Source organism: Carex rostrata, chromosome 30 (assembly GCF_964058835.1).
Source record: "Carex rostrata chromosome 30, lpCarRost1.2, whole genome shotgun sequence".
Lineage (NCBI taxonomy): Eukaryota > Viridiplantae > Streptophyta > Magnoliopsida > Poales > Cyperaceae > Carex > Carex rostrata.
In genome coordinates, this window is record NC_135947.1 from 2834480 (window position 1) to 2849401 (window position 14922).

At 32.9% G+C, this 14922-nt stretch overlaps 2 protein-coding genes and 1 long non-coding RNA gene across 3 annotated transcripts; 1 reads left to right on the forward strand and 2 right to left on the reverse strand.

The window, feature by feature from the left end:
* Positions 1-4561: 4561 nt before the first annotated feature.
* Positions 4562-8664, forward strand: LOC144546678 (cytochrome P450 CYP72A616-like). Its single transcript, XM_078295215.1, has 5 exons — positions 4562-5002; positions 5261-5481; positions 6585-6829; positions 7276-7666; positions 8098-8664. Exons 1-5 carry the CDS (start codon positions 4696-4698, stop codon positions 8524-8526), a joined length of 1593 nt encoding a protein of 530 aa, XP_078151341.1. The 5' UTR covers positions 4562-4695; the 3' UTR covers positions 8527-8664.
* A 1066-nt stretch (positions 8665-9730) lies between these two features.
* LOC144546874 (stromal 70 kDa heat shock-related protein, chloroplastic-like) lies at positions 9731-11584 on the reverse strand. The gene is made up of 3 exons (XM_078295460.1): positions 11187-11584; positions 10299-10703; positions 9731-9961 (listed from the first exon to the last, which is right to left on the reverse strand). The coding sequence occupies exons 2-3, from the start codon at positions 10614-10616 to the stop codon at positions 9803-9805; spliced, it is 477 nt and encodes a 158-aa protein (XP_078151586.1). The 5' UTR covers positions 10617-10703; positions 11187-11584; the 3' UTR covers positions 9731-9802.
* Positions 11585-12627: 1043 nt separating this feature from the next.
* LOC144547055 (uncharacterized) lies at positions 12628-14284 on the reverse strand. The gene is made up of 3 exons (XR_013508979.1): positions 13966-14284; positions 13581-13687; positions 12628-12697 (listed from the first exon to the last, which is right to left on the reverse strand). It is a non-coding gene; the product is annotated as an uncharacterized LOC144547055 (long non-coding RNA).
* Positions 14285-14922: the final 638 nt, after the last annotated feature.

Here is a 14922-nt window from a genome sequence, read left to right on the forward strand (position 1 = left end):
AGTATATTTCTTAGATTTAAATAGACCATATATAGATATCAGTAATGCATCAGATATAGATTTAACTTTATGGTCTAAATTTTGACTCGTGTCGACTGTATAATTATTCATATAGTATGTACTGTGTAGGCACATTTATAATCTTGTTATACATAATCTTCTAAAATTAAAATAACTTCTAAATTAAATTAATCTTTAAATAATACATAAGCTTTCACGTTATGTGATTTTTTTACATTAATTTAATTTATAATTTATAATTTATAATTTATAATTTATAATTTATAATTTATCTTTAACAATATATAAAAAATTGGTAAAGTAACGTTATTTAGTTAATAATTAATAAATAATGAAGTTATGTCCATTGTAATAGCTATGCGCGAACCAAACATGGGAATGACTCATTTCAGGGAATGTTGAAGCAATAGCCATGCGCGAACCAAACATGGTAATGACACATGCCCTGGCATCTCAATTCCCTGACATTACATTCCCTGGAATTCTTCTATTCCCTGGAATGACCTATAGAGACTTATAACGGGAGCGGAGTAGGTCTGATATTGTTCGTTAGATTCAATTTGGATTTGATGAGCAATTCTTTTTTCCGATTCATTTCAAGATATGTTCATGCTACTTAAATAAATACAGGGGCGGATGCACATGATGTCGGGGGTGCTGTTGTTGTTGTTTTTTTTTTTTTTAATTTTGAGTTTTAGCGGAGACTATTGGTCCCAACTAATTTTGTCATTCTTTGAATTTTTTTTTGTTCTTCTCTGAAATTCTAATTTGTAATTCGGTTAAATTTAGGATTAAAATTAAAATAGTTTTTTGAATTATGATTAATAATTATTATGATGAGTTAGAGCATCATAAATTATAAGTTAGAGTATTGAAAAATATAAGTTAAAGTATTTTTTTATTGAATACTCAATTAGTTAATGAGTTTAAATCTGATTAGGTATATTTAAATCTGATTCGGTATTATTTTACCCCTAATAAAAATTCTAGATCCGCTCTTGAATATATATATATATGAGGTAGTCTACGGTGAGTTGCGAAGTAAAACGCGTTTCTACTTCACGCTGTATTTTTATTTTTGAAAGTCCGAATTACCGATCCGAACCGTTAGATATTTAATCCATCTTGAAATGTGCTTGGAGACCAAATTTTACATTTTTTGAATTTTTTTTACTATTTATTAAGCATTTTTAAAAATTGCTGTTTTGCTGTGAACAGTAAAAAACAGTAAAATTTTCTGGACCATCAGATCAGCGACTTTCAAAATTGCTTAATAAATAGTAAACAAATTCAAAAAAATGTAAAGTTTGGTCTCCAAGCACATTTCAATATGAAGAACAAGATGAACGGTTCGGATCGACATTTTGAACTTTAAAATCGCAAAATATGAGCGTGAAGTAAAATAGTCGCTTTACTTCGCAACTCACCGTAGCCTAGCTCTATATATATATATATATATATATAGGACTTGGCTACGGTGCTATGGGTTGCATAGAGGCCTCCCGTGCTACGGCTCAATATTCGACTTTTCAAAATCAAAACGGTCGATCTGAACTGTTCATCTTGTTCTCCATATTAATATGTGTTTGGAGATCAAATTTTACATTTTTTGGAAATTTTTTACTATTTTTTTAGATTTATTGAAAATTGTTGTTTTTCAGACAAATCTGAACCATAAAAAACAGCGATATTCAATAAATCTAAAAAAATAGTAAAAAATTTCCAAAAAATGTAAAATTTGGTCTCCAAACACATATTAATATGGAGAACAAGATTAACGGTTCAGATCGACCATTAGGATTTTAAAAAGTTGAATATTGAGCCGTAGCACGGGACGCCTCTATGCAACCCATATCATATTAGCCAAATCCATATATATATATATATATATATAGAGTTAGGCTGGGGTGCTATAGATAGCATAGTGGCCTCTATGCTACGGCTCAATATTCGAGTTTTCAAAATCCAAACGGTCGATCTGAACCGTTCATCTTATTCTCCATATTAATATCTGCTTGGAGACCAAATTTTATAATTTTCTGAATTTTTTTACTATTTATTAAGCCACTTTGAAAATCGCTAATCCAACGGTTTTACTGTTTTGTGCAGCCACCGTTGGATCAACAATTTCGTAAAATACTTAATAAATAGTAAACAAATTCAGAAAAATGTAAAATTTGGTCTCCAAGCAGATATTAATATGGAGAATAAGATGAACGGTTCGGATCGACCGTTTGGATTTTGAAAACTCGAATATTGAGCCGTAGCATAGAGGCCACTATGCTATCCATAGCACCCCAGCCTAACTCTATATATATATGTACATATCTAGTTCAATATTCGTGCAGATCAAACATGCACATATCTTGAAGCAAATCGAATGAAAACTCAAGTTATTGAACCTAAATAACAAATAGATGACATCATGGTTAGACTGAGAATTTGAAGGAATGAAGAGAGATGACAGAAGAAGTGACTTTAGAAGTAGGGGTGACAACGAGTCAGAAATTTTGAAAATTAAATACAGGTATAAATGTATGTATGGCTAGTGGTACGAATATGATTTTAAATTTTAATTATGCATATTTGAATAGTAGATAATCAAATAATTTATATATATTATGAAAAAAATATGTTATATATCATTAAAATTAGATAAATATTATGAATATTTATATATTGTTAATAAATAATTGTATTAAAACATAATGGATATGTGATCTGTATCTGATTTAATATCCAATCTGAATTTGTAGCAAGAAAAAAACGGAATACAAATATCATTTTACCACTATCAGATCTGTATCCGATCCATTTTGACCAGTGTTTTTTTTTATAAATGACATACAAAATAAATAAATAAAATTAAATAACATAGTTTTCAATCATTTTTCAGAAATAACACTTCTGCTGGATAATACAACAAAATTGGAGCTGGAATTGCGATTCCATGGATTAATCAGTGGAATTGGATTTAACTTGTGCAATTTTATTCAATTCATTCGTAACTTAGAAATTCCGTTGGATTATCCTGCAGAGTTGCAATTTCGCTGAATAATCTAACATAATTTGAGCCAATTCAATTCCGCTGAATAATCCAGCAAAAGTATTATATTTACAAATTCCAAAAACATGATGTCTTTTTCTTTAATTTGATTGATTTTAATGTTATTACCAAAAATTTCAGCACCCCTGGTAGGGGTGTTCAAATGGTTCGGTTTATTTGGTTTTGAACCGAACCGGTAAGATTCGGTTTAAATGGTTCGGTTGTTCGGTTTAATTGGTTCAGTTCGGTTGATTTTGTGACTTAGTTCGGTTTAAATGGTTCGGTTCGGTTTTGATTTCTCAAAACCGATTAAACCGAACCGACCGATTTTATTGATAGGGTCAAGACTTCTAGTATTATTTTGGTTCATTAATCAAAATCGAAGTTTAAATTGGTTCATTAATCAAAACCAAAGTTTAAATTGAGTATTATAGATGTATTGAGTTTTGATTTTTGAGAAAGTTCGGTTCAACCGAACAAACCGAAGTTTAAATCGGTTTAAATGGTTCGGTTTTAATTTAGTTTGCTATTTTAGTTCGGTCGGTTCGGTTGGATTTTCAAACTTCGGTTTTAAGTTCGGTTTGATTATTTTAGTTCGGTTTAAACCGAACCGACCGTTTGAACACCCCTAACCCCTGGTGAGAAGGTACTTTGAGATATATAGGTGACGGATAATTCTATGAATATTGTTCAAAAGTCTCAAAATTATATATTTTTTCTTTTAAAATTGATAATATTATATTTGTCTTTGTAAATTTTTAATTCTAACAAATTTATATAATTTATTGTCTTTATGATAAAACTCATTTTAAATTTATAAATTCTCATTTTATTTAAACAAAATATATGTATTATGTTTAGATAAATATCTAGTTTTCTAATTGACTGAGTGAGAGAGCAAATAGTTTATTTTAAACATGTACTTAAATGCAACTTTGTATGCATTACAAATAGAATAATCTTCGGAAACCAATCAATTAGTAGACTGAATATTTTTCTAACACATAGTATATATTTTAATTTTTTAATAATGAGTAAAATAAATATTTTATAAATATAAAATATTTTTTAATAAAAAAGAAAATAATTGGAGTATATTCGTGAATTTTTATATTCAGGATAAAATACATAATTTTCGAAAGGTATACATAAAATTTCCCCATTGGAGAACACGGGACCAACACAGCGTAACAATGTAACGGCCACATGATATAAACTCTGATCGTTAAAACAATTTAGACGGAAAGGGATTAAATAAACTCAGGCAACAGACTGCTTGTCTTCGACAAAAACATAAAGATACGAACGCAATGATGTCATTGTCTTCGATAAAAACAGAAAGATACGAACGCCATGATGTCATTGTCTTCGATAAAAACAGAAAGATACGAACGCCATGATGTCATTGTCTTCGATAAAAAACAGAAAGATACTTACGCCATGATGTCATTGTCTTGGAGAAATGCAGGATTGAAATATTTGTTGATAACACCTGGCTTGGTTTCGAAGCCATACTTTCCTATATTCTCCTCCCTTTATATTACCCACTTCGATCCTCTCAAAATTACAACCAGTAATTCTATAATCACAGTTCTTCAGTTGTAATATACCCATAACCACAGTGAAAGATGCACCAAATATTTTCACAATTTGGATCCAACCCCAACCTGTGGATATGGAGTGTTTTCATAGGCGCATTTTCCATGATTCTCGTATGGGGAGCGACCCAAGTCCATTCAACGTGGCTTAGGCCGAGGCGCCTGGAACAGGCGCTTAGGAAGCAAGGTCTGCGGGGTACTGTGTACCGGTCCCTTGATGGTGATATAAAGGAGAACACCCGGCTCAACAAAGAAGCGCGCGCCAAGCCCATGCCATTTTCGCACGATATTATCCCTCGTGTTTCGCCCCTGCTTCATCGTAGCATGAAAGAATTTGGTGCGAACTGAGAATACCAGCTCATTTATTTTCTCTTACTTTTCATAGGTGAATTAGGAGGGAATTATCTTGTTCCTACTGTGCTTCTCCCATCTACTCATTTATTTTAGTCTAAAGAACCTTCCAAAAGTCAAAATTATCAATCAGTCTTCAAATTGCAATATCCCAAAATAACGGATGCAATATCATTGGCATAATCATTCATTGATACTCTTTAACCTGTTCAATGAAAATTGATTTCACTTTTACAAAATACAGGCAAACAGTCTTTTACTTGGTTTGGGCCCATCCCAAGAATTACAATCAGGGATCCAGAATTGGTGAGAGAAATTCTATCCAATAAATTCGGGCACTTTGAGAAACAAAAAGCAAACCCATTCAGTCGGCTATTAGCTGAGGGGCTTGTGAGTTATGAAGGGGAGAAATGGGCTAAGCATAGAAGACTTCTCAACCCTGCCTTTCATGTAGAGAAGTTAAAGGTAATTTATGCCATAAATAAAACATAGGAAAGTACTAAATTCTTTCGACATGTACCTGGTTCTTACTTTTGTGATATATATATAGGTGCTTTGCTGCTAAGTTAATGAAACCTTCCACATAAAATTTTTTCATTCGAGAAACTTTGGTTGGCACCTTTCTTGTACTTGGTGGGAAAAAAATAGGAGCAATGTTGGTGGATAGTATTAGGGTATGTTCGGTAACATGAAAATTTTGTGGGAATGATAACTTTTAATATAGAAACGGAAATTTATATTGTCAAAATCAAAGTCATTTTACCTATGAAAATTTTTAGAATATAGGTGTTCGGCAAATGCATGAGATATTTGTTAGGATGTTGGTTTATTTTTTTTTATAGTAGATGTAATACTATAATTTAACTATACTAAGTGTATTAATATTAATTGCTTATTATGATCAAAATAATTGTACATATCGTATTCTAAAAAAATTAAATGCGTGAACTGGCCACACACTGCAAGGTTGCTAGTTTAATTATGCTTGTTTAATAATTAATTAAAATTATCTTAATCTATTAAAATTAAGTGTTATTAGTTTAATTATGCTTGTTTAATAAAAAAATTTCCCTCATAAAATCTGAAGAGGACAAAGGAAATAAATCTATAGGAATTGGAAATAGGAAATAAAACTTGAGCACTGAACGGATCATTGGAAAAATACCTACGACCTTACTTTTTTCCAAAAAATTACTATGGGAATTGAGTTGCTGAACAGGCCCTTAGTGCCATGGGAACCAATAGTTTGCTCTCGGATTGGCATTGTAGTGGTTTATGATGTGTTCTATATAATTTTGTATTAAATTGGTACTGCTGGTCTCAGTTTATCCTTTGAGATCAATTAATATGTAGGAGACAATGTCAATTTATTAATGTCATTTTTAGCGATTCATGATTAAAAAAAAAGGTATGATATCTGTAGCAACCATTCAGTTTTAGGATGTCAAGTTTCACACCGCAAGTTTTAGAAATGGAATTATTAATTTGATGTTTTAAATATTGATTGTGGGGATATTACATTTTAATTATTCTTAATGGGAAGACAATAAAAACCTTTTCCTTTTCAGATGATGCTGCCAGCATTCTCTGCCTGTTGTGATGAGCTAGTTGACAGATGGGAGAACTTACTGGGGCCTGATGGATCATTTGAGCTCGATGTTTGGCCAGAGATGCAAAATTTAACAGGAGATGTCATTTCAAGAGCAGCATTTGGCAGTAGCTACCTGGAAGGGAGACGCATTTTTCAGCTGCAAAGTGAGATGGGTGAGCGTATCATCAAAGCTGTTCCAACCTTGTTCTTGCCATTCAACTGGTATGAGTCGCTTTACCTCGGTATTTTGGCTTTTATTTAGAAAATAATATTGTAATTTGTAATCAGTTTCGTGATTCGTGTACAAGAAAAAATGAAGTGCAGCAGTTGACCAATTTTCCTCTGCTGGATTATGCCTTTCATGTGTACTATTACTATAAATTTGTGGATATTATTTAACTTAAAAATAAACATATAGTATCTTTTTTTCTATGTTCTGATTTTTTTTCAGATATTATAGCAGTATTGTGTAACCAGGTTTAAGATCTAAATTAAAAACAAAAACAAATAAAAATGCAAACAAACAAACAAAAACAAGAATGGTTACCACTAAATATGCTCCTCGTATTTCTAGTTCCAGTTTAAGCCTTGCCAAGTTACCAGGGTAAGTGTCAATATTCTTTGCAAAATTATGAAATGATATTGGGTCTTGTTCACTGTTGTTACAGGTACCTACCAACTGAAAACAATAGGAGGATGAAGCAGATCGTAAGAGAGGTCCGAGCACTACTCATGGGCATTATTGCGAAAAGGGAGAATGCTATCCAAAATGGAGAGACCACAAAAGATGACTTGCTTGGTCTTTTGTTAGAGTCAAACATGAGGGAAATCGGGCAAAACGGAAAATCGGACTCAAGTCTTGGGATGACAACTAACGATGTGATAGAAGAGTGCAAACTATTTTATTTTGCGGGACAGGAGACCACGTCAGTGCTGCTGACCTGGACTATGGTCGTGTTGAGCATGCATCCTGAATGGCAAGAAAAGGCGCGTGAGGAGGTCTTGCAACATTTTGGGAAGAAAAAGCCTGATTTTGATGGCTTAAGCCGACTAAAAATTGTGAGTTTTAAATATTAATTATGATGCAAAGAGGTCATGTTTTCACAATATGAGAATGGCATTTACAATTATGATTCCATCCCTACAACAGTTTCTGATAATACCAAGGCATACGTGATACATGTATACCATTAAACCTATTTTATTATTTTCTTTGGTGATGGGTATTGGACAATTACGATACCTTGCCTTACAACAGTTTCTGATTGTGCCAAGGCATATGTGTATCCCAATAAACATATCCCAATAAAGTCATAATAATAATGGTTATGGACTAAGGGATAGAGTTGCTCTAACTGCAAGTTAATTGTCTTAGTTTTTTTATGAACTCAGAAGGGGGGACTTCTTACTATAATGATACCTACAATAGTTGCTCTAAGAACTCACCTTTACATTTTGTTATTCATGTTCTTAATTAATATCAATTTTAGGTGACCATGATACTATATGAGGTGCTTCGCCTCTACTCTCCCGTAATTATGCTTAACCGTCAAACATACAAAACCATGAAACTTGGCGATGTAACCTTTCCACCTGGTGTGCATCTAACACTGCCAATACTATTCATCCATCATGATCCTGACATATGGGGCCCTGATGCAACCGAGTTCAAACCAACACGATTTGTTGAAGGTATCTCAAAGGCAACAAAGAATGGGCAGTTAGCCTTCTTTCCCTTCGGGTGGGGCCCACGTATATGCATTGGCCAGAATTTTGCACTTCTTGAGGCTAAGATGGGGTTGAGTATGATTCTCCAGCATTTCAAATTTGAGCTGTCAGAAAAATACCAGCATGCTCCATACACTGTTCTTATGGTACATCCTCAGTACGGTGCACCAATTAAGTTCCACAGGATATGATTGAGACCGATTTTACGTATTATATTGTATAATGTAGGAATAGTTAATCTGGGTAGTTTGGAATAGCTTGTTGAAAATATAATAGTGGAATGTTATAACTCTGTACTAGATATGAAAATATGCAACTTTTTTGTCTCCCGTTTTGCTCAGTTCTCTTGATATTGGCCTCTATTTTTCATCCTCCAATGACCGCCCCAGAAGTAAATCTTCATTTAATAGATGAATAAAAAGAAGTAATGAGACTTCTTGATAATTGTAGACTTGTAGTGCCTAACATTTTCAAAAAAATTTGCAACTTAATTAAGAAGTAGAGCAACAGAAGTACTTTAACGAGGGATTGAATATGGTATTAGATATATAGATATACTAGTCAAGTGCCCACGCGTTGCTGTGGGTTGAAAGTTTGTTTTGATCACTTTTTTTAACGGTATGTTTGAATAATGAGGTAACTAATAGTGCTAATTCGGATTAACGACTATTCCAAACTACTATTTTATATTTGGATGTGTTTGAGTTAGCAAAAATGACTATTATTTGTTTGTCTTTTATGGGTTAGCAGGCTATTTTAATAAAAGTTGGGTTAACTCACTATCTCAAATTTGAATTAACTTATTATTCTCACTAACTCAAGCCTTTATCAAAACGCATCCTCAATGAGATTAATTTAAGAATTAATAGTATTACATATTATAATTTTTTACTTTCAAGAAAAAATTGATGACAATAGTTCAAGACATCTAATTTGGCAAAAAAAATGAACTTAATACTTTAGTTACTTTGTATTAGTGTGTTTGTTCGGTCTGAAAAATTACATAAGCTGACACATTTTCTTAGTTATTTTGTTGTGGCTTTCCTTTTCAATTTCTTTAATTTTTTGTTTTATTAGCATTTTTGCTATATGATGTTTAAAATAACATTTCTGTATCAACTGAAATGTATTTTTAAACACCAGATTTCTAGTGATGTATTGTCCTTTGCAGTTGAGAATTGAGCATTTCATAATATCAAGAAAGAAATATATGATCGCTTACAACAAATTGACGGTAGTGAATTATAAACACAGGAGAAGGCAAAGTACACTTATTCTCCTTAGCCACCTATATTATTAAGTATAAAAGCTTCAACAATACAAAGTTTGCTTTAGTTTTTTTTATCAAGAACCAAATATAAAGTGAACGTTGCTCTCATCATATGCTCACCCAAACTGGAAATGTATCACCTAAACAAAAAAACAAAATAATTGCCACACTTTATACACCAAGTTTTTCAAAGCTGTTCATGTTGCCACACTGGATCCCATTAATTTGTCTCCCAGTTCCTTAAGTTGTTTCTCAGTTTGGTACACTGATTCAGCCTGGTTCTTGGTGTCAATTTCTTCTCTCTTCTCCTTGTCCTCCTTTGCAAACTTCTCTGCTTCTTGCACCATTTTCTCAACCTACGCATTTTCATAAAATATTGTCAGCAAACAACTATCTAAAAGTTAAGGATTCACGAGCAACCTATTTGGTACAATAATCGACCTCTTCAGCTATACACCTGAATTTTCAGCTGAATTCACTACAAGAACCTCAAGAAATTCCAAATCAGCTTAAAAAAAAGTAAGCTGCTGATCTGCTAAAAGGCCCAAAACGGAAACCGAAAATAAGGAATGGTACTAAACAGTTAAATGTTGCAAGGTATGTGTCAATAAGAACCATCATTGTCAGGGCTACTACCATCCTGCTTTGTTGCCACAATTTTCATAATCTTATATTAACTTTAAGACATCATACCTCATCCTTGGGCAAAGTCCTGGCACCAGTGATGGTGATATCCTGCTTCTTCCCAGTGCCCTTGTCAACGGCTGCAACTGAGAGAATGGTTCTCTCATTGGCATCAATGTCGAATTTCACCTCGATTTGCGGCACACCACGTGGGGCTGGGGGAATGCCATCAAGTCTGAAGCTACCAAGGGACTTGTCTCTGACAAATTCTCTCTCACCCTGGAGGACATTAATCTCCACACTTGTCTGGCCATCATCAGCTGCAGTCGAGAAAACTTCTGACTTGGATGTTGGTAGAGTTGTGTTCGTCGGGATGATCTTTGTCATGACACCACCAAGGGTTTCAAGGCCAAGGGAAAGTGGGGTCACATCAAGCAGAACTATGTCACTTACATCACCAGCCAACACTCCAGCCTACAATTTTCATAAATAAACAGAGAGTCAATAACACTGCTAGAAATTTCATTTGCAAAATGAGGGACATTTCTAATAATTAGATGCAGTGGAAAACTCCCACACAGCACATTGAACAGTTTCATCCTACTCAACTAAACTGCTGCCTTATTTTGGGAAAGCTTACTGGTAATTGGAAGATTGTTGTATTTACTGGTAATTGGAAGATTGTTGTATTTACTTGTAATTGGAAGATTGTTGTATTTACTTGGAAAAGAAGCCTAATTCATATAATTAAGTGAAAATAATGCATGAGAAGCCTAATTTCAAACATTTCAGAGGCTTCTCTGCATAAAACCATGTTCTAACATTTTTAAAATTGATTTAAAATGATCAAGTTGATGAAATTTGAAGTCTGAATCTCTTTTCTTTGATTACTGTCACATAAAACAGTGATTAAATGCTTTAAAATAGGTTTAAAATGGTTTAAATGATTAACCACACCTTAACCAATGTACATGACCCCTTCAATTGACCTCTGGTACATTACCAAGTCCAAACTCAGCACTTGAATGCCATACAAACACCACTGGTACAGTGTTGTACATCAAAATGCACTGTTTTGACCTACATGGACAGATCAGCCAATATTGACAAAGGAAAGGACCAAATTGTAAAATAAAGTTCACAGTCAGATAGAGCACAGAAAAATACATGAAATAGACTCAAACTTTGCATTTTTCTGATTTTCCTACATTAAGATATGAATTTTCAAAGTTCAACTTTTAAAAATAGAAAAATACCGAGTTTTCTGACAAAATGACCATCTGTGCCCTTCACAGTGCAGAACCCTTTAGACTGGGAAATCATGCTCAGAAAATTATGAATTGACACAAAAATCCTTGATAAATTATGAATTTAGGCATAGACTCATTTTACATGTGCTTTTGGGTGGTTCTTGGATGGCACTTGAGTTTAGTAGTGTTGTTATAGTGGGGACATAAACCCAAGGCGGTCGGATCAATCTGACTCCATATGAGGTGTTTTAATGAAATGTTCTTCAGTGCAACATTAGGGTATTTCTGCCCTCCGATATTTACCAAGTATATCTAAATATATTCATTTATACATGCTTAGTCTGATCTGTTTAGTATGCAATTAGCACGACTAACTTTTTATTTGTCAGTAGCTGGGCATCTGTAATTACTGATTACTAAAGTAGATCAGTTAAATTAGTGTTCAATCTAATTTTTATATTGTACTGTTTTTTAACCATGAGTCTTGTTTGGTAGGGAATGTAATGAGGGTTTAAATGTCCGCCTTTCGTACTTCATTGTGCGTCACATTTTAATATCCTGTTTTTGAAGTCTTAACTATTGATTTGAATTTCTCAATGTGATATTTACATTAAAATATATTTGAAGACTGAATTATATATATATTTTATTAATTTTTAATTTTTTAAGATTTAAAATTAGTACACAATTATTATTTCTAGACCATATATAAATAATGATTTTGTATCTATTTCAAAAAATTATCTAAAAAAATAGTAAAAAAAAATTCAAAAAATCATAAAATTTGGGTTCCAAGCATATTTTAATATAAATATTATATTGAGCATTCGGATTAATTATTGAACTTTGACAACAGAGATACATTATGCATGAGGTATTTGATCCTATAGAAGGAATAAAAAAAAATAGTTCATTCTATGGGATTTTTATATTATTTAAAATTCTGATTCTGCAATTGGTCCAGAGTTCAAAATTATACAAGTTGCCTTCTCTGAAACTGCCAAGTTGACTGGTACGATATACTAATCAGTCTCCATCAAACAACAGTATGCTTTTGATAACATAAAAGGCAAAGCAAGTATAGGTCATGTCGGCCAGCTCAATCAGTTTAGTAACCCGACAGATAGGAACAGAAAGGAAAACAATATTGTACCTGGTGATCTCTCGCTTTGATGAAACAACAAGATTATTTTATGCTCTCTCAACTTCACCTTAACTCTGGTACAAAAAAAGAATGTCAAATTAGTAATTAGTAATATGCTAAAATGGGACATATTAGTACTGATGTTACGGTACAGCCAATCAATAAGGAGGTTTTCTGAAATTCACATTTTTTGGAAGAAAAACAATGAAAACAATAAAAACAATGAAAAAGGAATCTAATTTACTTTTTTGGCAGAAAAACAATAAAAACAAACAATAATAAAATGTGGAAAATTTACTTTGGCAGAAAAAATTGTCACTGACAAAACAACAGTAGAGTAATAACTTGATTAAAGTTCAACAAAAAAGGCATCCAACAAAAAAGGCATCCGACAAAAAAACTACCACATTTGAGAAAGGAACTAATACCACAATTATAATCTAATTCTATCTCCATTCAACCTTAATTAAAACCTATACAGAAAAGAAGGTTCTCAACAATACACATTTAAAAACCTGGTTCTTCCTCTATTCTCCCAATTAAAAAGCCCAACAGAGTAGAGGGTCTCAGCAACTCAACACTGGTTCTTACCCTATCACAATTGCAACCACACAAAGTTCATGCATTTTTTCAAACAGAACAGATTCAAACTCAGCACAGATCATCACAAATTCAGACCATCATTTAACACAAATAAGACCACACAATTAGGTTCAGCACATCACAAACTTAAAAAAATAGATTCAGATCAGCAATTAAGCAAAGGCCAAAACTAAAGAAATGGGAATAGAGCAACTGCAATTTGAAAGGGGTTTTGAACAGTACCAGTGGTTTTTAGTGAAGAAAGGGGAATAGAGCAAATGCAATTTGAAAGAATGGAGATTTCATTGATATATATAGAGTGTGATCTGTTATATTTTAAAAAAATTTGAAATTCTAATTGGAGGGAACATTTACCTTTCTTATCAATGCTGGAGGACATCCAGAAGCAAAAAGGAGTTTTATTTCATCCTTTCAAACAATTTTGACCATGGCAGAAGAATTGGAAGAGGAGTAATGGATACCTGTCCAAAAGACATATAAAAGTTAACTATCAGAAATTCAGAATTAACTTAACTTGAATTAAATTTCTAACATTCTTGAGACTGCCAAAAAAAACTTGAATTAAAATTCTACCATTTCAGGAAATACTAACATTTCTGTAAAAAAATCTTACATTTGAAAAATAATCTAGATAAATTAACATTTCTGTAAAAAATTCTAACATTTTAAATTAACATTACTGTTGACAGGAAATTCTAACATTTATGTAAAAAATTCTTACATCCTAGCTAGGGTTTACCTCTGACAGCGGAAGTTTAGGCATCGGGCGCGGAGAGAAAACGGCGACAGCGGAGAAGAGAGAAGAGAGGCATCTGAATTTACGCGGCGCCAGCGGAGGAGAGAAAAGATGATTCGGAAGACGATCCGCGCGGCGCCAGCGGAGAAGAGAGAAAAAAGTATTTAGCGCTAGGGGAGAAAGAAAAGGCATCTGGCGGCTAAGGTTTAGGATTCGAAGAGACGATCTCAGCCTCGAAGAGAGAAGAGAGGATCTGTTGTTTGAGGAAGGATATCGATTTAGATCTGAAGAGAGAAAAGAGGAGGTGATGGAAGACGGAGGAAGAAAATCCGCCAGATGCCTTAGCCGTGTGGAGAAAGAAAAGGAGAAAGAAAATTAGTAAAATATTTGCTGATTAGCGCTGGCTAGTAAAGGAGAAAGAAAATCTGTGTGGTTTTGTATGTAGCAGGTTGTATTACAATTAATTACAGACTTGTACACAAATGAATACATAGAATACATATATAATATCTCATATTCAACACAATAATTTAGAATGGTTGGATCTGATTATTGAATGGCTGAGATCGTCTCTGGACAGATACACCATTCAGTCTCTTTTATACCAAGGTGCTATTATAGGAGTCCTGGTATGTCATCTATATATCAAATACCGATTTTTTTATTTAATGGTTAAAATATCTATATAAATATGAATGAGGCTATGGTACTATGCATAGTGCAAATTGGTATGTAGTTTGTACTAAAAGTTTCAACAAGTATAAATTCTTCTGGAGAATTTTCAACTAGTATAAATTCTATCAAAATTTTAATCTAATTAAATAGGTTAATATTCCTGTGAACAAATTTTCTCTTCCCTTTTCTTCTATCCGAACTCAGAAGCAAGCATTTCAGATATGTTACCATTTGTTGCGCAAAAGAGTTTTACATACTGTCAAACTTAATTAACAATGATATGTA

Coding starts and splice junctions, on each gene's coding strand:
- LOC144546678 (XM_078295215.1), top strand. CDS start 4,696: ATGCACCAAATATTTTCACAATTTGGATCCAACCCCAACCTGTGGATA. Junction 5,003..5,260: donor TCGTAGCATGAAAGAATTTG/GTGCGAACTGAG, acceptor TACAAAATACAG/GCAAACAGTCTTTTACTTGG. Junction 5,482..6,584: donor TTCATGTAGAGAAGTTAAAG/GTAATTTATGCC, acceptor TTTCCTTTTCAG/ATGATGCTGCCAGCATTCTC.
- LOC144546874 (XM_078295460.1), bottom strand. CDS start 10,616: ATGACAAAGATCATCCCGACGAACACAACTCTACCAACATCCAAGTCA. Junction 9,962..10,298: donor GGACTTTGCCCAAGGATGAG/GTATGATGTCTT, acceptor GAAAATGCGTAG/GTTGAGAAAATGGTGCAAGA.